Below are 23078 nucleotides of genomic sequence, written 5' to 3' on the forward strand. Positions count from 1 at the left end.
ATAGGATTAGATCCAAATACTATTGAACTAAGACATCAATGCATACAGAAGGCTAGCTGAACCCTAAAAATAAATACACATTAAACACAAATGCAGTAAAAAAAACACAATCAGCACTGATGCCAAGGACGGTGAAACAATTCAAAATTTAAAAAAATGAAGTGGTAATTTAATTAGAATCACTTTATTGGCCACTGTGCATTTAACCCAATCCGTGCAGTGAAACACACAAACACACACACTATTGAACACTAGGGGGCACTGAGCACACATTCCCGGAGCGGTGGACAGCCCTAGCCAGGGCACCCGTTAAGCAGTTGGAGGTTATGTGCCTTGCTCAGGTGCATTTCAGTCATGGCTTGCCAGATCTGGGGATCAAAGCAGCAACCTTCCAGTTACAAGCCCAGTTCCCTAACCACTAGGCCGTGGCTGCCCCAAAGTACAGCGCAAATAGCCCACCATTACACCTCAAATACACCTAAATGACCTTGGATAGGGATTAAACCTAGCCATGAACATTTTAAATGCAAAATCTCTATTGATGGCTGTTTCTAAATGTCCAAAGCTTTGTAGACACCTGCTTACAAAAGGTTTCTTCTCAAATGAAAGGTATCAATAGAAAGTTTGGCTCCTTATTGCTGCCACAACGGCACTGAATCTTATGGAATAACTTTAGACCAAATGTGAGCAAATTATTGTGTTTAGAGAACTAGACATAAACTTAACGAGGTCATACACTGGATGTGGTGAACTTAGACCCATGTGTCTATAACAGTGGCTATAACAGTGTCCCATTCCATTTGGAATGCTTCTCTATGGATTTTATACAACCTGCGTCAGCTGTACTTTAAGAGTAGACCTTAAAATAGCTAAATTCATTAATTAATTATAAGAGGTGTCTTGATACTTTTGGACATATATTATATATATATATATATATATATATATATATATATATATATATATATATATATATATAGAGAGAGAGAGAGAGAGAGAGAGAGAGAGATCAGAACACGTTTTATTGGACTTCTAATGACGTAGAATCTTGTCCTGATGAGTGACCCTGAATTAATTAGTTACTGACCTGTAAGGTTTTATAATTATACAGCAGCTATTTAAAACAGTATATTCACCATTACATACACACTATTGTTTCTATGATGCTCTGTTCTTCCTCTTCTTTTAACCCGAGTGGAGATAAACAGACCCTGATAGGTCCGCTGAGTTTCTGTAAAAGTGAAACCGAAACTTAAATCTGCCTGCATTCTTGTTTCCAGTAAATCGCAACAGACGTGCAGAAGAAACGGTTCAGACAGGGTAGCTAAGCAGTGAACAACATAAAGAGGGCGGGGCAGAGATATAAATAATCCATCAACACTTCCTACTCCACAGCACAGTGAGACACCGGCGACTGAGCTGCAGACAGGCGAGGCTTTGTTACAAGGGCATCGTTACTCGAACTAAGAGAGGGTAAGGTTTTATATTTTACCACCAGAGAAAACCTTAACCTGTTATTAGCGTGGGCCTGAACAGAAACTGTGTAGCCTTAATTCAACATGATGAAACTGCCCCCCCCCCCCCCCCTAAAGTAAATATAAGTATAATAAATATAAGTATAATAACAATATTTTAGTGATCAATGCTAAATCTTAAGTGAGACTGACAGTTTAAGACTTAGGATAAAGAGCAGGTGTATATTGTATTGTTAATAATATAATAGTACATCTATTAAAGTTAATGTTTGTATTGGTTTTTTTTTTCATTTATTAAAATACGTACAAACCAAAATAAATAAATAAATAATAAAATGTAATAAAGTAGAACGTATTGATTGGTAATTTCAATGTTTTACCTGTTAAATTGAACACAGCTCCAAAACATATTTGATGCTTTACCTGTTGCACCTTAGGTTTTCTAAACTAAGTATTACATAGTAATATTAGTAAGAGTCTGGATGGCCCTTTCCGTGTTTGGCAAAAAAAAAAACTTCCTACTATATCAGGTTTGAGAGGATGACTTGCTAGAGCACAGATTCCACTGTGGCCTGGCCATTATGCATCATTCTGTTTCAAATAAGCTTCACTTCACAGACTATTTTGTCATATTGGCTTCATTCGTGGATGCAGTGATTAATTGTTGATACTGACAAGTGCTTGTTTGACAAGTTGCACTGACAAGTGTAAAGCAAATTAACTGATAGCCTTCACAGAAGTATTGTGGCTTTTAATGTAGTGCCATCTGATTATCAAGTTCATGGGCATTCAGTTGGGTTTCTAGACATTGCCATTTATATGCAAAGATTTGTCTGTAATACCTAAATCCTTTGTTGATATTATGCATCAGTAGAATGTGAAATATGTAAGCTTGCAACCTTTAGTTGAAGAATGTTGCAACTCAGCTGTTAAACTGTTTGCTGATTCATTATTAAGAAAACAATGCAAGCCTCTACCCATTATTGCAAAATAAGGACTGATTCTTTACTGGATTAGTCCAATTAGATAAACATTTATTACATTTATCAGGCAAGTGTGACTGCTTTACCAGGTTAATGGATCTTTTTTGTTTTGTTTTGTTTTGTTTTGTTTAGTTTAGTTTTTGGTTGTATTTTACACGGTCTTTGAATGTGATGTTCTCTTTTAAACACGAGTCAAAGTGAATTAGCAAATCTATGTTCTATTTTTATCTGCATTATCAAAACATTTTGTGGAATTGGGGTTTGTAGGACTATCTGTGGTATCTTGCTCAAAAATATAAGATCTAAAATCACTTTTATATTTCACAAGAATATAGACCTAACACTGTGGTTGAAACATGACCATATTAAGGGATTGCTCTGTACAGGGTGGGTCATTTATATGGATACACCTTAATGAAATGGGAATGGTTGGTGATATTAACTTCCTGTTAGTGGCACATGGGAGGGGGAAAACTATTCAAGATGGTTGGTGACCGTGGTGGCCATTTTGGATCCAACTTTTGTTTTTTCAATGGGAAGAGGGTCATGTGACACAGACGTATACATCAGACGTATTGGGAATTTCACAAGAAAAACAATGGTGCGCTTGGTTTTAACGTAACTTTATTCTTTTGTGAGTTATTTACAAGTTTCTGACCACTTTTAAAATGTGTTCAAAGTGCTGCCCATTGTGTTGGATTGTCAATGCAACCCTCTTCTACCACTCTTTACACACTGATAGCAACACTGCGGGAGAAATGCTAGCACAGGCTTCCAGTATCCGTAGTGCCACAAACAGGAAGTTAATATCACCAACCATTCCCATTTTATTAAGGTGCATCCATATAAAAGGCCCACCCTGTAGATAGACAAGGCAAGGCAAGTTTTTTTTTATAGAGCACTTTCATACAAAAGGGCAATTTAAAGTGCTTTACAGAGTCAAAAGAAACAGTAAAAAACCAGATAAATTAAGAGCAGGAATAGAAAAAAGCATGAAAGACATTTAAAACAATTAAAATAGGACAATAAAAGAAAACATCATTAAAACGATTCAAACTATTAACATTATAGTTAAAAAATAATAAAAGAATAAAAACTAAAGTGACTAATGTAACTTATTTCATTATTTTACTGTATTAAAATAATATGTATGTTGTTTAATGAGGCTTCCAACCTTTTGCTGTTTCATAGGTACATGGCCACTAACAAGACTAAAACACTCCCTGGAAATCATGACTTCCACCTGTTACTGCAGACCCATGATCTGTTTTTACGATGCAGCCAGTGCTGTAGAGCAAAGACTGATATCTCATACAGTCTTGTTGACCTCGCCCATAAGTGCTCAAAAGATATTATACTGGTCAAACTTAAAGGCAATAATATCAAATGGAACATAGTGGCCAAAAGGCCGAAATTTCCCCAGCCTTTAAAATATGAAGTTTGCTGGCACTATAGAGAGGGCAATGGATGTACAGTACATGGGAACAGATGTTCCTTTGCCAGAAGCAAAGAAGAAGCAGCAGTCTGGAACTTCATGAAGAAAACATCGCTTGAATACCATCAGCTCATTAACCTGTTACTTAATGGTCCCACATTCCTACCAAGTCAGGAAAGTGCACTGGCTTCATCGTCAGGAGATATTAGTGTGGTTCAAGGGATCCTTTCTAACTTCCAGGGAAGTTTTATAGAACTCTGTAAGCTCTGCTTCTATGACAATCCTCGAAAAATCTCCTTTAGAGAGAATGGGTCATGTTGCGCTGGACATAAGTGGAGTCCTCTCCTGGTCTTTTGCCAGAAGGGGGAGCAGAAAAAGGTGGTCTATGATGAGATCAGACCCCTGCCTAAGAATCGTATGCTGCAGTGGAAGTATTGTAAGTACGTAGAGAAGGGAGACCCATGCTGGCATGGATCCCATCGCTGCTGGTTTGCCCACAGTCGCATAGAGATGACTGTGTGGGAGTCAGAGAGCAGTGGAAGTCTAGATCGCTCACATCTTCTCCAAGCTTCCCAAAGACAACAGCCACAGAGTTCTGGCACTGGCTCACGGGCAGCATCACAAGAAAGGAAAAGGCAGCACCACTGCCTTGTGTGTAACTGTCATTTTCCAACAAATGAGGAATTCATGAATCACTGTTTCACCGCAAAGCACAGGAAATTGATTTTCGAAGATGCACCATTTACGTGGAAATACCGGGATCCACCACTGACAAGCAAAACCTTTAAGCTGTGTGAAAGGTATGAATCAAACTTGATCCTGTGTTTCTATTGTGTATGCTCTCTATCCATGTTAGCCAACTGAAGACTGAGGTAAACTGCATTTGCCAACAGAAAGGCCACCTGTGAGTATGGAGATAGCTGCATGGATGCACACAGTACGGAGGAACTCCAGGAATGGCAGTATCGGCATAAAGCAACACGGAAAAAAATACGGGCTGCTGAGCAGCAGGGCCTTCTGTCCTATCAGGACTCTCTACTCGAGGAGTACAGGGAAAGCAAAAACAAGCAAATGATTGTATGTACATTTTTTTAAACAGTAGCTCAGCTCACTCCTGATTTGATTGTTTTTAATTGAGTAACAGACACTGAACCATCATTGAATTAGTAACACCTACCTCATATCTACACTAACTGTCCATTTTATCAGCTCCAGTAAACTACAGAACAAATTAGCATTAACAGGGAAGCTGTAACCTAAAGATTAGAGAAACAGGCTTGGGACTGAAGGGCTCCTCATTAGATTTGCACAACCGACAGGGAAAACTGGGGGGTGGGGGAGTGAAGGAACAGCACATACTCTTCCCTCAACACCCACTGCTGAGATGACCTTGAGCAAGGCACCTAACCTCGAACTGCTCCCAGAGAGATGCCTGCTTCTCCAGGCGTATGTGCTAATAATCCCTAGTGGAATTGATTGGATAACTTTTATTGGTTTATTGGTGCTCCCCTAATTCTTTATACCAGCAATTCAGAAACACCTCTTTATTCAATACTGCTAAACACTCAGTATGTTTCTTCGTATGTAGAATATTTGTATCATTTTACTGTCTGACTGTACTGATTGTGAAAATCTTATTCTTAATTAATTTAACACATCTTAATCTCTTGTGTCTGTAGATGAGTGAGACTCTTCCAGGTGTATCTGTGAGCTGTGACTCAGATCTCAGCACCACAGTAAGGCGAGAAAATATAGCACATCGATGGAAATTCACAATAGAATCAAAGGTTTGTGCTACCCTAAATCACAGCTGCTGTTCTTACACTTGCTGCTTTTCACAGTGCTTCTCATGATACAGGTACTAGCAAGTAAAAATTTAGACCCATCAGTCCATGAATAATACATGTTTTTTTGTGATGGATCACTATAATAGATCAGAGTTTTCTTCTAACTTTGTGAATGATGGGATGGAAATGTGTGTGCTCTTTCAGGTACATTTGGATGTGGTTGCTTTATTAAGGCAGGACGTGGGGGCAAGATTTGCTCTGGGTGAGGACCGCAATGAACAGCGCTCCTACTCCCATGGCATTTGGTTTGAAACCAAAGACATGCCCAATGCTAGAAAAGGTAAGATACTTGTGTGTGCACCATCCTTAGAGTAACAACATATATTAAACCATACTTTAGCACACACTCTAATACATATACAACTGTTAACAGACTTATTAAGCATGTTTTTTTAATACACATATTAAAAATATATATTGTGAATGTCAGAAAATATGAAGTTTATTTATTATTACTTTTTTTTTTTGTTTTTTTAGTGTATGAAATTATAGTGTCCTTCACATCCGACCACCCAGGCTTTTACGAACAGTGGCTAGTGTTTGACTTTGACATGGGGAGGCCAGTTCTGTTGCAGAAACTCCAAGTTAGAGTTGGGGACCAGCTTTTTCAAAATACTGGAAGACATCAACAGAGTATTGTTTCAACTAATGCTACACTGGAAGCTGACAGGGCACAATGCAGTGAGAAGGTCTGGCAAGAAGGAACTGTAGAAATCATACCTTACCTGATGAGGACAGTGGGAGAGCAAGAACTGCTAAAGAGGTACAGGTCGACAAAATGGCACCTGAGCACTGAACCCACAGGCCTTGGCTCAATCACCCAGCAGAACTACAGAGAGAAAATGCACAGCTTTCTCTACAAAGAAGAAATGGAAGAATCTCAGCTGGTTAGGAGGTAAAGTTTCAATTTAGCTCTAATCACATTGCTGTGAGGTACACTGGTAATACTCAGTGTACTCCATGAGCTCCTACTAGAGAAAAACATGAGACCTATACACTGGAAATATGAGAGAAATGTGACCTTTGGTTGAGTAAAATAATTCAAAGGCTAGGATAATTATTTCCAGAAAAACTTTTATCATGCCTTGTCGTGGTCAGGTGCCCTGTTTTCCAAGCCTTGGCTTCCTGTCCTAATGTTCTATAACTATGCCCTTGCACCTGTAATCTTCCCAAATCATATGATCCAAGCATACAAGTGATCCCAGTTTACATGTGTATGAGCCTTGTTCATTTGTCTCAGTTGGTTGGTGATTGTAGTCTACAAATACACACTGTAATTCACCTGTTTCTCTGCATCTGTTGCTGTGTGTACATTGTTTGCCCCCGTTCACCCTATTCACCCCCACAGGACCTTTACAGAGCTGGTATGATTTGGGTAGTGGGTCATATTCAGCACAGCAGTAGCACCAAAGGTGGTGAAGGTGTGTTTTAATGTGTGTTGTCCTGGTACGAGTGGATCTGACAAAGCAATGCTGCTCGAGTTTTTAAAGTCCTCACTGTTACTGCTGGACTATGAGTAGTCCACCAACCAAAAACACCTAGCCGGCAGTGTCCTGTGTCCACCAATGAAGCACTAGTGGATGATCAACACAAACTGTGCAGCAACAGATAGTTTCTGATGAATAAAACTAGATAACTCTTTTAAAGGGGTCTAAGGCCATGTCATAGACTCTTGAAAGAAAAATAATCACACATAATTTGGAAGAGATTATTTTCTGTCAGTACTTCCTTCTGATTATTCCTCCCCCCCATTGCATTATGCTACCAAGCAAGTTGGGCAAATCTGGCATGCACAGGTAGTGTTGCAGTCACACAGCTCCAGGGACCTGCAGGTTGTGGGTTCAAGTCCTGCTTCAGGTGACTGTCTGTGAGGAGTTTGGTGTGTTCTCCCTGTGTCTGCGTGGGTTTCCTCCGGGTGCTCCTGTTTCCTCCCACAGTCCAAAAACACCAATGGTAGGTGGATTGGCGACTCAAAAGTGTCCATAGGTGTGTGTGAATGTGTGACTGTGTGTCGCCCTGTGAAGGACTGGCATCCCCTCCAGGGTGTATTCCTTCCTTATGCCCTTATGCTGATTCCGGGTAGGCTCCAAAACCACCACCCCCTGAACATGATAAGCGGTTACAGATAATGAAAGAATGAATGAATGAATGGCATGCACTTCCTCAGCCACCACATCATTTACTCTTTAACTGCTGCTAATGTAATGTTTCTGGGCAGATCAGCAACCTGGATCTGTGCCTGAATTTGCACACTACATATTGTTTAGCGTTCTATTTTGAGTATCAGCCGTCTTGTAATTTTTTCCAAATTCTTAGTGGACAATTCCTTTTTCTCATTCATTCATTCATTCATTGTCTAAAATTTCCAGTTCAGGGTCACGGTGGGTCCGGAGTCTACCCGGAATCACTGGGCACAAGCCAGGAACACACCCTGGAGGGGGCGCCAATCCTTCATAGGGCGACACACACACATTCACTCACACCTACAAACATTTTTGAGTTGCCAATCAACCTACCAATATGTTTTTGGACTGTGGGAGGAAACCAGAGCACCGGGAGGAAACCCACACGGACACAGGGAGAACAATCCTTTTTCTCTGTTATTTATTACCCATAGTTCACAGCTAAATCAGCAAACAACAGATTCATTTTAGCTACAGGCAAAAGTTCCACGCTGCGTAATAATCTCAAAGTTTGAGTCATATTCCTAAATTTTTAACTGATCTATTAAATTAACTGGATGTCCAATTCAGCTGATACCATTTCATATCAGCTATTTTGATAGAGCATATTCTTACAGCATCATTTAAAAAACAGATTATTAAAAACAAATGAAAAACACAGGAGCCTAAAGCTAAAAATATGTCTTCCTAGCTAGTTGCGTATACTCCTGTTTAAGATCCAATTAATGCCAAATACTTCTTCCTCATTTTTAAAATGTTTTTGAGGGGTGATTCAATAAGTGTGACATGGTTCTGCTTTGCTTTGCATAATTAAAGATTTCAGGTATCTTATATTTCAGTGTAAAATATAACTGATATAAAACATTGTGTAATATCCTGACAGTATTTCATATGTACACATATAAAATACATTAACTACAATGCCATTTACAGTTTCAATTCAGCAAGTATCTTCTCTAAATATATTTAGTAAAGTGTTTTATTTAATGTCTGTTTTTAAATCTGTTCCAAAACAAATTCACAGGCTGAACCTACGAGGGAAAATGTTTCTTACAAAATGCTTGTATGAACCTTGGTTTGGAACAAAGTATGCCATTCCAGGAGAGCTTTTTGGCAGTGTGACAGTCTCCCGCTCCCTTACTCCTGATACACTAGAGGGATACATGCTGAAGAGACATGTTCAGATGGTCCTGGTGGGTCAGCCAAAAGCAGAAGGTGACATTCAACGAGTTTATGAGGCAAAAGTTCTTAAAGATACTATTGGTGAGACACAAGTACATTTACAGCTCCCCAACATATGCTGTACAGAACTGAACTTTCAATGTGATACAACTGTTGAGATGGAGTTCCAGTTCCAGTTGGACCGTATATGGTTCTGTGAAATGCACAAGGCTGTTGACATCTTGCCAGACCTTACAAGGGTCTTACCTGAGCTCAGTGACAACAACATCCCCGTTTCAAATAATACAAGTTCTAGTGAACTCAATGAAAAGCAGCAAGCTGCTATGGACTTTATCCTTGGACTGTCTGAACACAAAAGTAATGCAGCACCACTGCTGATATATGGGCCTTTTGGAACTGGGAAAACCTTCACTCTTGCAAAAATAACTCTGGCACTGGCAATGAATCCACGTAACAAAATCTTGATCTGCACACATACAAACAGGTAAATCCATGCTTTGTAAAATATATGTTTTTTTTTTTTTATCTGAATTTCCTTACAAAATAATAAGTAATTAACCTCAATTTTTCAATTCTACCTTTGTAGCTCTGCTGATCTTTACGTGAAAGATCATTTCCACATTAGTGTAATGACTGCTAAGCACCCAACAAGGCCTCTGAGAATAAAGGCAAAGGAAATTAATCTCAGAACCACTGAGTCCATCACATTACAATACTGCCACTTATCAAAAGATGGCTTTTCTTTTGAGTTCCCTGACAGAGAGAGAGTGGACGCAGCAAGAATCATCATAACAACTACCACAATGGCACGATTATTCCATGACATGCAGCTTCCATCTAATTACTTCAGTCACATTTTCATTGACGAAGCCTCTCAGATGCTAGAGTGTGAAGCACTGATGGCTCTGGGCTTGGCAGGAGAAAAGACTCGAGTAGTTTTAGCAGGGGATCACATGCAGATGGGGCCCAAGGTTGTTTCTGTGGGGGAAGACAAGCGCTCAGACCATACTTTATTAAACCGTCTCTTCCATTACTATCAGAAAGAGAACACCACCACTGCTAGAAACAGTCGAATCATCTTCAGTGAAAACTACCGCTCCACAGAAGAAATTGTGGACTTTGTGTCCACACATTTCTATGTTGGAAAGAAGGATGTGATCAAAGCCAAAGGAAATGTACCTTGTCATCCAAAACAGAATGCTATACAGTTCTATCACATTCGAGGAGAATGTCATTTGGATAAATTCTCCTTGACTTGGTTCAATCTGGCACAGATTCAAAATGTTGTTGATGTTGTCCAGAAAGTACTGAGAGAATGGCCTGAAGAATGGCAGAAAATGGATCCGGCAGCAGTGTGTGTTCTTTCACAGGGCAGTCAGGTAACACGTTATTTACTCTTAAAGTCTGTTTACACAAAGTTTTGATATAAAATTAATGAATAAAATCTGTAAAATTGCAAACATGGGTACAGTAATGCACTATTTCACCTCAAGTCCAAAACTGCTGGACTGTAGGAATATGCTAAGATATATGTTCCCCAAGTTGGCAGCAGCATATTTTATCGGACTAAAATGTATACAATCTGCAACTCAGTGACAATAAAATACAGATATTAAAGACATTTTATGGAAATATATGCTGATCAATCATAACATTACGACCACCTACTTGTTTCTGCAGTCACTGTCCATTCATTTAGCTCCATTGTTCACAGGAGCACTTTGTAGTTTACAATTACAAACTGGAGTATATCTGTTGCTGTGTATACATTGTTTGCCCCCTTTTACCCTGTTCTTAAACAGTCAGGACCTCCACAGAGAAGGTATGATTTGGGCAGTGGATCATTCTCAGCACTGCGGTGACACTAACATATAGGTAGTGTGTTAGTGTGTGTGTTGTGCTGGTGTGAGTGGATCATACACAGCAGTGCTGCTGGAGTTTAAAGCACTCAGTGTCACTACTGGATTGAGAATAGTCCACAAAAATATTCAGCTAACAGCTTCCTGTGTCTGGAAGGACTACAGGCTGTGCAGCAACAGATGAGCTACTGTCTCTGACATTACATCAACAAGGTGGACCAAGTAAGTAGTGTGTCTTACAGAGTGGACACTAGGTGGTTTAAAAACTCCAGCAGCACTGCTGTGTCTGATCCACTCATACCAGCGCAATACACACTAACAGGTCACCATCAAATGAATGAAACACGAAGCAAATCATAACTTTGAAAACCAGGAGGCAAATAAAATATACACAGAAACAAATGGACTATAGTCTGTGATTGTAAAACTGCAAAGTGCTCCTTTATGGTCAGTGGATCTCAGAGAATGGACAGTAAGTGCAGAAGCAATTAGGTGTTCATGTTATGGCTGACTGGTGTATATCTGAAAGGCTGGAAAGTATTTTAGTGCAACATAGCAACTGTGCCTAGCTTTTCTTGGTTTATTTAGGGCAGAGGTCTTCAAATCCAGACCTTTGATCCAGGTTCAGGTACCATTTTGAGCCAGTCAGGTACATTACCAGCTGGCCATTTTTAATCCCAGCCTGCACCCAGGATCAAAATTTCAGATTTTAATTTTGTTCATGACCAGGAAGAGCCTTAAACTGCTGGTTTAAGAAGTACTCATTAAACATGTTAATGCTCAGTTATGTTGAACAGTCCTTTTTAGGAACAATTAAAAAGCTAGTTTAAACTTTTTAGCATTCTGCAATGTAAAACCTCTTTTTGTGACAGGTTTTTGAAATAAGGAAAACACTTAAACAGTACCAGCTGTATAATGTTACTGTGGAGAATGCAGAAAATGTGCAAGGTACAGAACCTTTTTTTTTGTCACCATAATAGAATTAGATGAATATGCTGTTCATACCTGTTTTCTTTCCACAGGAAAACAATTCAGGGTAATAATAATAAGCACAGTGCACACGAAAGACAGCTTGAGTGTGACTGAACAGACCTGTCTTGAGTTCTTTAATGACATGCGCCTGCTGAACACAGCCATGACCAGAGCTCAGTCCCAAGTGATTGTAGTTGGAGATGCTACTGCTCTTTGCTGCTCTCACTTTGGGAAGTGTTGGAGACTTTGGAGGTCTTACATCAAACATTGCATTGACAAAGGAAGCATTCATCCTGAAGATTTCACTTTGGAAAATGTCAATCAAGAGCTTTTAGTGATAACAAACATGATCAAAACTGAGGACGATGACAGTAGTGATGATGAATCGATCACGTCCGAGGTACCCACCGTCGATGAGGACCCCATACTAAAAGAGCTCCTCAATGAAGACAATGAACTACAGATACAATTGACAGAGGATGGCTTGTTTCCTGTTTTACAGAATGACAATCTTCACAAAAATGTGGTGAGGCATGTAAGGGAAAGAGATGTTCCCAGACCTCAACCAGACACAATGTGGCAGGACAACCCTAACATGTACAAGTGTGAGTTAGTTTTGGAGAGGTATGATCTAGGTTATGCTAAGCCATTCAATAAGCCCACCTTACGAATTGAGATCAAAGGCAGAAAAAATCTTGGCCGAACTTTCTCTGGGGATGTGGTCATAGTGGAAATTTTGACCTCTGAGACATTCCCTCCTAAGGGAAAAGTGATTGAAGTGCATCAGCATGCAGAATTTTGCAAAAGGTTTGTGTGCATCATTGACAACAACGATAATCAACTGATGACACCAATTAACATATGCATCCCTAAATTTTATACACCATTTTGGAAGGATCGACCACACCACATTGCTGTAAGAAACCCTAAGAACTGGAATGTAGAGAAATTTGTCAAGATTAATGAGGAAGCACGCAGGAACAACCTCTTTGTTGTTAAATTCTTAAAATGGCGTGAAGGCTTCTCTTATCCTTTAGGGATTGTTGTACAAGTACTTCCAAAAGTTGCTTCTTTAGAGGATGGGCTGAAGGTGCTTGACATTGAGTACCAACTAAAACAAACAGTTCCTCCACTTGTTCAAGAAGAAATGAATAGTATCCAAAAAATTCCTTTATTTACAAATGGCCGTGAAGACTTTAGTGAATTAATGATGTTTACTATTGATGGTTCATCTTCCCAAGACCTTGATGATGCCATTAGTGTGAGAAAATTAGGCAAACACTATGAAATTGGGATTCACATTGCAGATGTTGCAAGCTTTGTGGCTAAAGATAGTGAACTGGACAAGTATGCAAGACAGCAAGGAACTGCATTCTATGTTTCAGAAGGTGAACCCACATATATGTTCCCCAAAGATATGAGTACCAAAGAATTCAGTTTACTCCCTAACTGCAAGCGCCGTTGCATTTCCCTGATGATTGAAGTTGACATGCAGACACACCAGATACAGAAGACAACATTTTACAAATCTGTGATTTGTTCCAAAAAGAAACTCTCATATGAAGATGCTGAGGAACTCTTAAGAACTTCAGGCAACAAGTATGACTTCAACACCTTGGAGGGATGTCTTGCCATAGCATGCTTCTTTGCTGATGTTCACAGGAAATGGAGAAAACAATCTGACTGGTGCTACAAATCACCTGACGAGGATGTAGTTGTCGGCAGAAGGCGGTCTCACAGGCTGGTGGAGGAGCTGATGATCCTGTTCAACCACACAGTTGCTGATTATCTTCTGTTACATGATAGAACCATGAGCCTAACTCCGCTTAGGTGTCAGGACAAACCAAATCAAGAGCTGCTTCAGAGATTTCTTGACAAAAATGTCTCTTTGTTTCCAATGTCTATTCATTTGTCATCCCAATTTGATCGCAAATCAGAGGCTGCTCAAGTGGATGACTTAAGTGTGATGCAGCAATCTAATGCTAATAAAAAAGAAACACCAATCTTTGATTCAAAATATTTTCCCATACTGATTTCAGTCTTGAAGAATCTTAAGATTGCTGCACAGGACAAAGATATCGACAGAATAATAGATCTTATTACAACTGATGACATTCATCCACTCCTCCTTCCTCTTACAATTAATTTGAGGAGGATACTTAACAAATCTTACATACTGCGCGCTAACTCAACTCACCTCTCGCGGCTTGGACACTATGATTTGGAGCTGGACAGCTACACCTGGGCATCTTCCCCAATACGTCGATATGTAGATGTCATTGTGCAGCGACTTCTTCACTCTGTAATTGAGGATACTAAAATCGAGTACAGTCCTCTTGAAGTTGATCACTGCTGTGTTGACTTTACTCAGAAAAGCAACAGTCAGTCTGCATGCCAGAAGAAATCATATGCCTTGAATCTTGCTTCCAAACTGTCCAGCGAAAATGCAAAGAAGGTGGCTTACATTGTTGAAATTAATCCCACAGGAAACAACTTCAGAATAAGTTTTCCACTGATCAGAGACTCCCTTCCAGACATGGTGGGCATAATGTACAGAGATCTTCAGTTAGCAGATCAGCCAAAGTATGATGAAGAAAATGATTGTATGGTACTGAAATGGGTGAGAAGAGTGTATTCTTTTTCTAGTCCCAGCATTCACACTGAGCTCAAACAACAAGAAAACAACTCTGTCATAACTCATGTGCCCACTGAGTACTGGAAACTCCTAGTGTCAGCTATTAGAGAAAAGCAATGTGACCTCTTGGTCCAGATGACTGAACAAATGGACTTAACAGTGCACACACAAAAAGCAGTAAGAAAAAAAACACAAATGCCTGCAGCAGCCTCAAGGATGGAGATGCCCAAACAGAGAGATGAGCATTTCATTGAAATGTCAATGAAACTGAAGCAGGGAAATATTCTAGAAGTACAGTTAGGCACAGACACTGCTCGGGGACTTTTGGTGCCAGCAGTTCAGCTGCTTATTGTAAACCCAAAGTTTGAGATTTGCTTGGAGCACACTAAAAATCCAGTCATGTGTTTTTCAAAATATGCATTGTGCTCCACAAGAGAATCATACAGTACATATATGGACTATCAGAAAATATGGAAACCTTTATGTGAAATGGAGTCAGCTTGCAGTGCTGTGGCAGAAAATGAGAGCATTGTCATTGAAGATGTAGCACTGAAATGGAAAACCGTCAAAGAGCATCTTGAGGGATCCTTCTGCCTGCCTTTTGAAAAGAAAGCTCAGTGGGCGATTGATGGCAACCTGAAAAGTGGTTTCTTATGCATTCGGATGAGAATCCAGCAGAAAGATCCAGGTCCAATACTGCAAGACATGCTTTCAAATTCTGAAGATCTGAGTCTCATGGATGTTCCTGGTCTCATTTGGATAGCACATGGAATAGTCAAAAATGTCTCAGTTCACGAAGACTCAGAAGAGTTGGGATATTTTGAGATTGAATTCCATATCAACCATTTGCCCATGACAACTGTTCCAGAACAGATCTTCAGTAAGGGTGCAAGTTTCACAGTTGAGCTGATACCGAAACTCCTGCCGGATGTGTAAGTTTGACCACACAGAAATGCTAACCATATCTCCAGAAAATGTATTTCTCTACTTGCTCCATATATTGGGTCATTTCTTCCACAGGCGCAAAGAGAATGCTATTGACAATCTCACAACTGCTAACCAGCTTGTCAAGGCCATTGCCACTGGTAAAAACACCAAAGACAACCGTAAGAGCTTTTTACACTTTTTATGTCAACTTTATATTTCTATATCAACTGCATGCAAACTCCGAAAGACCTAGTAAAAATTCAATGTGTTGTTTTTATTTAGGAATTTGTTTTTAAAAGTGATCTGATTAGCCACTCTAATGTCCCTTAGGAACTACAATCAAAGCATGTGGACGATCCAGATTTGAGATTCAGAATCACTGTTCTTTTGGGTTTAACCTTTTGAACAACAGTCAATGTGCAGCCATAAGGAAAGCACTGAACAATGAGTTCACCATTATCCAGGGACCACCAGGTTAGAGGCTGAGAGAGATTTTTTAATCAAAAAATGTTTTGTCTTGCAAACTTCATTAAGATGTTTTACTTGTTGAATCATTGCTTTTTCTGAAAAGTTATAATATGAAAATTTGGTAACACTTTAAAACAAGTGTACATAATTGATGATCCTAAAAACTTTATAATAAGCCTTACTAAATGGTTAGGTACTGTCACAATTAATCATGTAGTATTGAGCATAAACAAGAACTAACATTAACTAGTATTCTTTTAGGATTTTATAAGATCTTAAAATAATGTGTTTTTTCTGTCATTTCTTAATGATTGTTACTTTACTTGATCGTTTATTAGTACTTATTACTGTCATTACTTAAAACTGTCTTAAGTGCTGTTAATAAATGCACTTATATTGTAAAGTGTTACCTAAAAGTTTAAGGAGTCACAAAGTTTTACAAAACATATCAGCGATACATTTTCAACATGTCATAGGAAAGTTTTCTTTTTGTGACAGGGACTGGAAAAACAGTCGTTGGTGTCCACATTGCATATTGGTTCTTTCAAGAAAACCAAAAACTTCCACCTCTTCAAAATAATGAGAATAAAGAACCAAAGAAGAGATGCATTTTGTACTGTGGTCCATCAAATAAATCTGTTGATGTTGTAGCAGGTGAGGTTTTTTAATGCTGTTCACTTTTCTCAATCATCATCAGTGTGATTTCTTAATCATCATAATTATGGAAGCTAGTTTACCATATAAGCATACAACCATATAAACATGCTTGTTGTAGGCCAGCTCCTGAAACTCCAAGGAAAATTAAATCCACTGAGGGTCTACAGTGATCAGATGGAGATTCAGGAGTTTCCTTACCCAGGCAGCAACCTGAAGCTTTCTCGTCATTCTCAAAGAGGGGAGAAACCAAAGAAAGAACTGAGGTAGTATTCCACTCTTCAAAGCTATGTATGGTTCATGACCTGATTATACCTGATTTAATATACTATATGTACTAGCATGTTATATAATATGGAATATTATACAGCCTAAATTGCTTTTGGTTATATGTATAACTAATTGAAGCTCCTTGTACTTAGGCCCATTACATTGCATCACAGGATTCGTATGGCTAGTAACCCATTCTCAACTCAAATACAGGCCTTTGATTTGAAAATTCAACGAGAACAATATCTCACTAATGAAGAAATGAAAAGGTAACTAATTAAACTTGCAAAGTTAATAGGAAAAATCTTTCTGAGTTTTCCATATTTACAGAAGAATCTGAATTAATTATGCCCCAATGTAGAACTATCAATGCTAAAATCTTATAAAATTTATTTTTTTGCATTTTTTAATTTTTTTAAGCTACAAGCAGTGCCTGAAGGAAGCTCGTGAACATGAGCTGATGCAGCACAGCATCATCCTCTGCACTTGCACTGCTGCCTCACATCCACTCTTGGCTAAAGTTCTGAACTTCACACAAATCATCATTGATGAGTGTGCCATGGCTACAGAGCCTGAGGCCTTCATTCCTCTGGTCAAACACAGACCCAAACAGGTACCCTCCATTTTCCTGAATTCATCAACATTTCTCAATTCATCAAAAGCCATCATGTTCATAAGTGACCCTGTTACATGTTACTGTTACTGGGTTAGTCTTGAAAACAAAAATATTTTAGTTAGTACAAGTGAAACATATGCTAACTAATCATGGAATATGAAAGTCATATTATTGTAGGCTACATTCAAATGACATAATCCTATATGAATCCACTAAACTGTGATTCCTTAAACTTTCAGATTGTTCTACTTGGCGATCACAAGCAGTTGCAACCTGTGGTCAACTGTGACTTGGTGCAGAGACTGGGCATGAGGAGATCACTCTTTGAACGTTACATGAGGAAAGCACTAATGCTTGACACTCAATACCGAATGGTAAGAGAAATTTATGATTTAATACAATACTTCCATGACTGTTAAGTACATATCATGGTCTTCTGAGAAAGTATCCATTAATGATGCTCATTACTTAAACTGACTGATGTCTATGAGTCATTACTTATCAGGTAAAGCAGAAGAGTTTATCAGGTGAGAGGGTCCAGTTGTTCTATTATGCTTTGTGGTGCCTGTTCCTGGCATGGTTGGGCCCACTTGTTCTATTACTAATCATTTCAATACCGAGGCACAGTTAGTTTGATGACTTTTATACTTTAATCGAAGAGAAATTGTTCAGGATGACAATCCCCCCATCCACAAGGCCTGAGGGTTGATGAAATGCTTGATGTGTATATATGCGTTATATCGTTGTTGTCCAGTGAAAAACATGTAAATCCATTTTGGTTTATTTTTAGTTTACTACATCATTTGAACACAACTGTTTTCATGATGATTCAAAAAGATTCATGATGATTCATGATGACTTTCAAAAGATTTCATGATGAAATTAATTGGAATAAAATCTTTTTACATTACATGACTTACACTAAAAGTTACGAAAGTGTTTTTCTTCTCTTGTAAAGATGCTATTTTGGAGATATATGTTTTTCATTGGGCAGCAACAATATACTTTTGCAGATCTTAGATCTGCTGAACACAGTGAATGACTGAAATGTCCACCACCACTCTCTAACCCCATCATCAATAAACCTATTGACAATATATTCTGGATGAATAGTGTTCTATCCTTCCAGCACAATTCCTGAGACTTAGACAAAATATCTACTCCATGCCAGCATTGAAGCTGTTCTAGTAGCTTGTGGTGGCCCAATATCTTTCCAAGACACAATTATTTTTTATTTAATTGGTCCAACTCTGAGTCTGTACTATTTTTAGTTGATTTTGTTTGTTTACTTTTTCAGCAAGAAGACATCTGTGCATTTCCCTCTCAGGAGTTTTATGAAGGAAAACTGAAGACGGGAATACCTTATAAATCAAGTGTTTTCCTGAACCGTTCTAATTATACAACATCCATCATCTTTGGCCATGTTGAAGGCAACGAGTTGAGTTTAGTGGTCTCAACAGAACGAGGGAATGAAAACTCAAAAGCAAATGTAGAAGAGGCAACAGAAGCGGTAAGTAAAAAAGCTCAAAATATTTAAATGAACTAATATTTTTACTTGCACTTTTTAAACTCCTTTTCTATATTTTATTTTAAATAAATTCATGTATTTTTATTTTAAGCAGTTTTATCACAATAATTTACCTGTGGTGTATCACTAAACAATAACATTTATTTCAGATGCGAATTGCCAGGAGTCTAATTAGGTCAGGAATAAAATCAAATGAAATTGCAATCCTGACTCCATACAATGCTCAAGTGGCAAAGATCAATGAGGTCTTGTTTAAATCCAACATAGAAAATATCACAGTCAACACCATCATGAAGAGTCAAGGTAATAAATGTGTGAAAATATTTCTGAGAAGTAACTAGCTACACTATTTGTTTGGTAACTATTTGAATGAATTACAATCCTTTTAAGGTGGATAAATGCCAATTGATATGGGCTACCTCTCGTTTTCTATTTTTGGTCATTATAAAAAAATTAAAAAATAACTACCACAAATTTGGGTTCAATCACTGTAACTAATTATGCTTAAATAAAAAATAAAATAAATAAATAAAATATTTTGTGACCGTGCTTAAGAACTCTGTTTTAACTACAGGAAGTGAATGGCGATATGTCATCTTGTCGACTGTACGATCTTGTACTCTGTCAGACATTGAGCTACAACCAACCAAGGCTTGGCTAATAAAGAACCTGGGATTTGTCATGGACCCCCACCAAGTCAATGTGGGCATCACTAGAGCCCAAGAAGGGCTCTGCATTGTTGGTAAGTTATTTGAAACACAAACACACACATACACACACACACAAACACACACACATATATTATAACACATATTATAATTTATATAATTAATATATATAAACACCTCACAGGTGTGGCATATCAAGACGTGGATTAGACACCATGATTATTGGAAAGGTGTGCCTTAAGCTGGTGTGCCACAATAAAAGGCCACTCTAAAATGTGCAGTTTACTTTTACTGTATTATTTTTTTTTTGGGGGGGGGGGGGTCTGGGGGGGTCCCGGGGTGGGGGGGTTGTTCCATGGTGTTCCATGGGAGGTTGTTAGCTTCCAGGAATTGTGTACAGATCATTTCAACATGGGGCTGTGCATTATCATGCTGCAACATTAGGTAACATTAGGTCGTGGATGAATGTCACAAAAGTGGGCGTCAGGATCTCATCACGGTATCTCTGTGCACCTGTGTTGTCCATTAACTGAAACAGTTTCTTTGTTTATGCAAAGCTCTGGTGGACATTCCTGCAGTCAGTATACAGATTGCATGCTCCCTCAAAATCTTCAACAACTGTGGAATTGTGCTATATGATAAAACTGCATATTTTAGAGTGGCCTTTTATTGTGGCCAGCCTAAGGCACACCTGTGCCTTGATATTCCACATCTGTGAAGGTTTTTTGTGTACCTAGAAAAAGTCTTAGATCTTTGAGGTCAGCTCATGAAAAATGGGAGCAAAAGCCAAAGTGTTGCGTTTTCATTTTTGTTGTATATATACATGAAGCCTGGATATAAATGCATTGGTAAAACATGGACACAGTGCCGTTGATACAAAGCACACCTTTTTTGGGAATCTTCAGCCTGCTCAATGAGTTAGGTCAGTAAGGTTCTGTGAGATCAATTCCCCTAAACCTAAATGCCATCCAGACCTCATATCACACATATTACAATTCTACTATGACACAAATTTCAGTTTGTCAACTAGTACTGATTTGTGTATATAACAGAGGCGATTGCTCTAAGACTGCAAGGGAAGCTCGGCTTCCCATAAAATTACAAAAAATAAGTGATCAAATGTATACCATTGTGTGTACATGTCATTGAATAAATATGCACTACAATGCGCTCAACTTTTGTTCAGAATCAGCTTCTTATCACTGGTAAAGTCACGGCTTTTCTCTCAATCATTCCCGCAGATTCACGGTGATTTAAACAGTGCGGACGCTGAGCGTCCACAGAGTTCAATAGCGAAGCAGCGAAGTGCAGCGAAACGAGACGAGTCATTGGATAAATGCTGGGCTTTGTCCCGCCCATCGGACGCTCAGTGTCTCTGGGGGTCTATGGGGCAGTGGGTTGGCCTCGGCTGGTCTGGAAGCTCAGCTTCTGCATGATGATTGGATGATCTGTCTGAGGCTGAATCCCTTTTTGATTGACAGCGAAATGAGCGAATCAGCGATCCTTTGGTGTAAAGATACATGGGAGCATTACATTTTCATTCTGTTCTGAGTTGAACCGGAGACTTTCTTAATCCTCTTAGCTGCATTTTCTTTGTTAAAAACGACTAGCGACAAATCGAGCTTCTATTTCTGGTGGGGATTTTTTGTAGCTGCTTGTGTTTGGAGACTGACTTCTATCACTCTTTCTGACTTCTATCGCAGTTTCTGCCCAGCGGGTGCTGTTGAGCCCCTCCACCGTCACAAAGCATCCACAGGCTTACACACTTGGCCATCCTAGACAATCTCACAGAGCAGCTACCTCTGCGTTTTGCAAATTTAGAAAGTCTGCGCTTTTTTTTAATTGGTCAATCCAGGGAAATTTGATGAGATGAGACAAGTGTTTCCAAAGGAGGCATTTCAGAGTGTCCTGAAAAGTTTTGGCCAGTTCTTTGATTCAGGGAGACTGAGGTCTGAACTTCAAGTCCTATATTCAAACCAGGACTTGCAGGGCAACAGGGGATGTGATTTCTTGCTGTTTCTGAAAGACATGGAGTTGGACAGTGCAATGCCTCAGGTGTACAAACTATTGTCATTAGTGGCAAAAATTGGAGCAACATCTGCAGGTGTAGAGAGGAGCTTCTCCTGTTTAAAGCGGCTAAAGTCTTACACCCGCAACACCATGGGCCAAGGCCTTTTAAGCAGCCTAGCTCTGCTGGCCATTGAGAGGACACTAGTCAAGTCCCTGGAAAAGACACCTTGTTGGTACGACAGGGTCACAGATCATTTTCTTGAAAAGGAACGGAGGGTAGATTTTACGTATAAATAAACCGACGCATTTTATGATGTAGGCTGAAATTGAGCTTCCCCTCCGTGAAAGACCAGCATCCGCCACTGGTATATAAAAATGCCAAAGTTCATCTTAATATAACAAAAAAAAAGTAATTTTTATTCAAATGTCTACTCTGTTTTACTGATGAAATACTGAGAATAATAACAAACATATTCAACAGGTAACAGGAATTTGCTTCAGCGCAGCTACCTGTGGAGAAGACTTCTGAAGCATTATGAGGACAAAGGCTGTGTGGTAGATCCTGCGCGGAACATCCAGATCTCACTTGCATGAGCTTCACTGAGGATTATGGAGAGAGATTAGTCTCAAAATACTTTACAAATGCGTAAATGTTAATCCACAAATTAAACACAAGTCACAAATGTGTTTCACAGTTTACAAATGAATACATCCCAATCTGTGTCTCACAGTCTGCAATTTGTAAAAATACAGTTACATTCATAAATACATGTTTTTGGTTTTCATAGATATATCACAATTTTAAGCGAACATAAATACATTTGTTTACATTTACATTGCAAATATTTGTAAAGTCGAAGTCTCGAATTTAAGATTTATTTGTAAATTGTTGAATCTGCGTTTGTGAATCCAGTCACTCACGCGTTTTCCGTGACGTGCATTTGTTCATTTCCTCTCGTGGGTTTTTTGGATTTTGAGACTTTCCTTTCGCATTTCACCCGATCCAAATACAAATGCAGCCTGATCCACAAATGTGGCCAGCAGGGGAACAAGCCACCGCTAGGTGGCACTGTTGTGTTAGGACGTGTGGGGACAACTAAATGGAGACGCATTTGCGCAATATTTAATGTGGAATTTCGAAAAAAATGCCGCCCAAGCTGCTGAATTCAGCTTCATATCACAGACAGTTAGGAGCGGTGGATCACTGGGGAACACTTGAAGGTGCCCTAAATTTAACGACGTTAAAGTCCAGCGGAACCTCCCTAATTTCGCTGCAGAATAGGGTTGTCAAATGAAATACTGATGAATCATCCCGTATTTGGACACTAAACGCCGTGTTGCGTATTGGACTGATACAGGACGCGAT

The 23078-nt window shown here is 39.0% G+C and overlaps 1 protein-coding gene across 1 annotated transcript; it reads left to right on the plus strand.

Annotated features, from left to right (window-relative positions):
• Window positions 1-1409: 1409 nt before the first annotated feature.
• Window positions 1410-22523, plus strand: helz2a (helicase with zinc finger 2a). Its single transcript, XM_066665100.1, has 21 exons — window positions 1410-1473; window positions 3650-4693; window positions 4787-4970; window positions 5573-5680; window positions 5885-6020; window positions 6218-6635; window positions 8948-9589; window positions 9692-10484; window positions 11837-11912; window positions 11987-15503; window positions 15592-15677; window positions 15829-15972; window positions 16465-16620; window positions 16742-16886; window positions 17043-17159; window positions 17311-17503; window positions 17746-17880; window positions 18804-19016; window positions 19184-19337; window positions 19609-19776; window positions 22194-22523. The coding sequence occupies exons 2-21, from the start codon at window positions 3654-3656 to the stop codon at window positions 22304-22306; spliced, it is 8538 nt and encodes a 2845-aa protein (XP_066521197.1). The 5' UTR covers window positions 1410-1473; window positions 3650-3653; the 3' UTR covers window positions 22307-22523.
• Window positions 22524-23078: the final 555 nt, after the last annotated feature.

The sequence above is a fragment of the Hoplias malabaricus genome, chromosome 3, assembly GCF_029633855.1.
Source record: "Hoplias malabaricus isolate fHopMal1 chromosome 3, fHopMal1.hap1, whole genome shotgun sequence".
Classification (NCBI taxonomy): domain Eukaryota; kingdom Metazoa; phylum Chordata; class Actinopteri; order Characiformes; family Erythrinidae; genus Hoplias; species Hoplias malabaricus.

Coding starts and splice junctions, on each gene's coding strand:
- helz2a (XM_066665100.1), top strand. CDS start 3,654: ATGGCCACTAACAAGACTAAAACACTCCCTGGAAATCATGACTTCCAC. Junction 15,973..16,464: donor CATTATCCAGGGACCACCAG/GTTAGAGGCTGA, acceptor TTTTTGTGACAG/GGACTGGAAAAACAGTCGTT. Junction 19,017..19,183: donor TAGAAGAGGCAACAGAAGCG/GTAAGTAAAAAA, acceptor CATTTATTTCAG/ATGCGAATTGCCAGGAGTCT.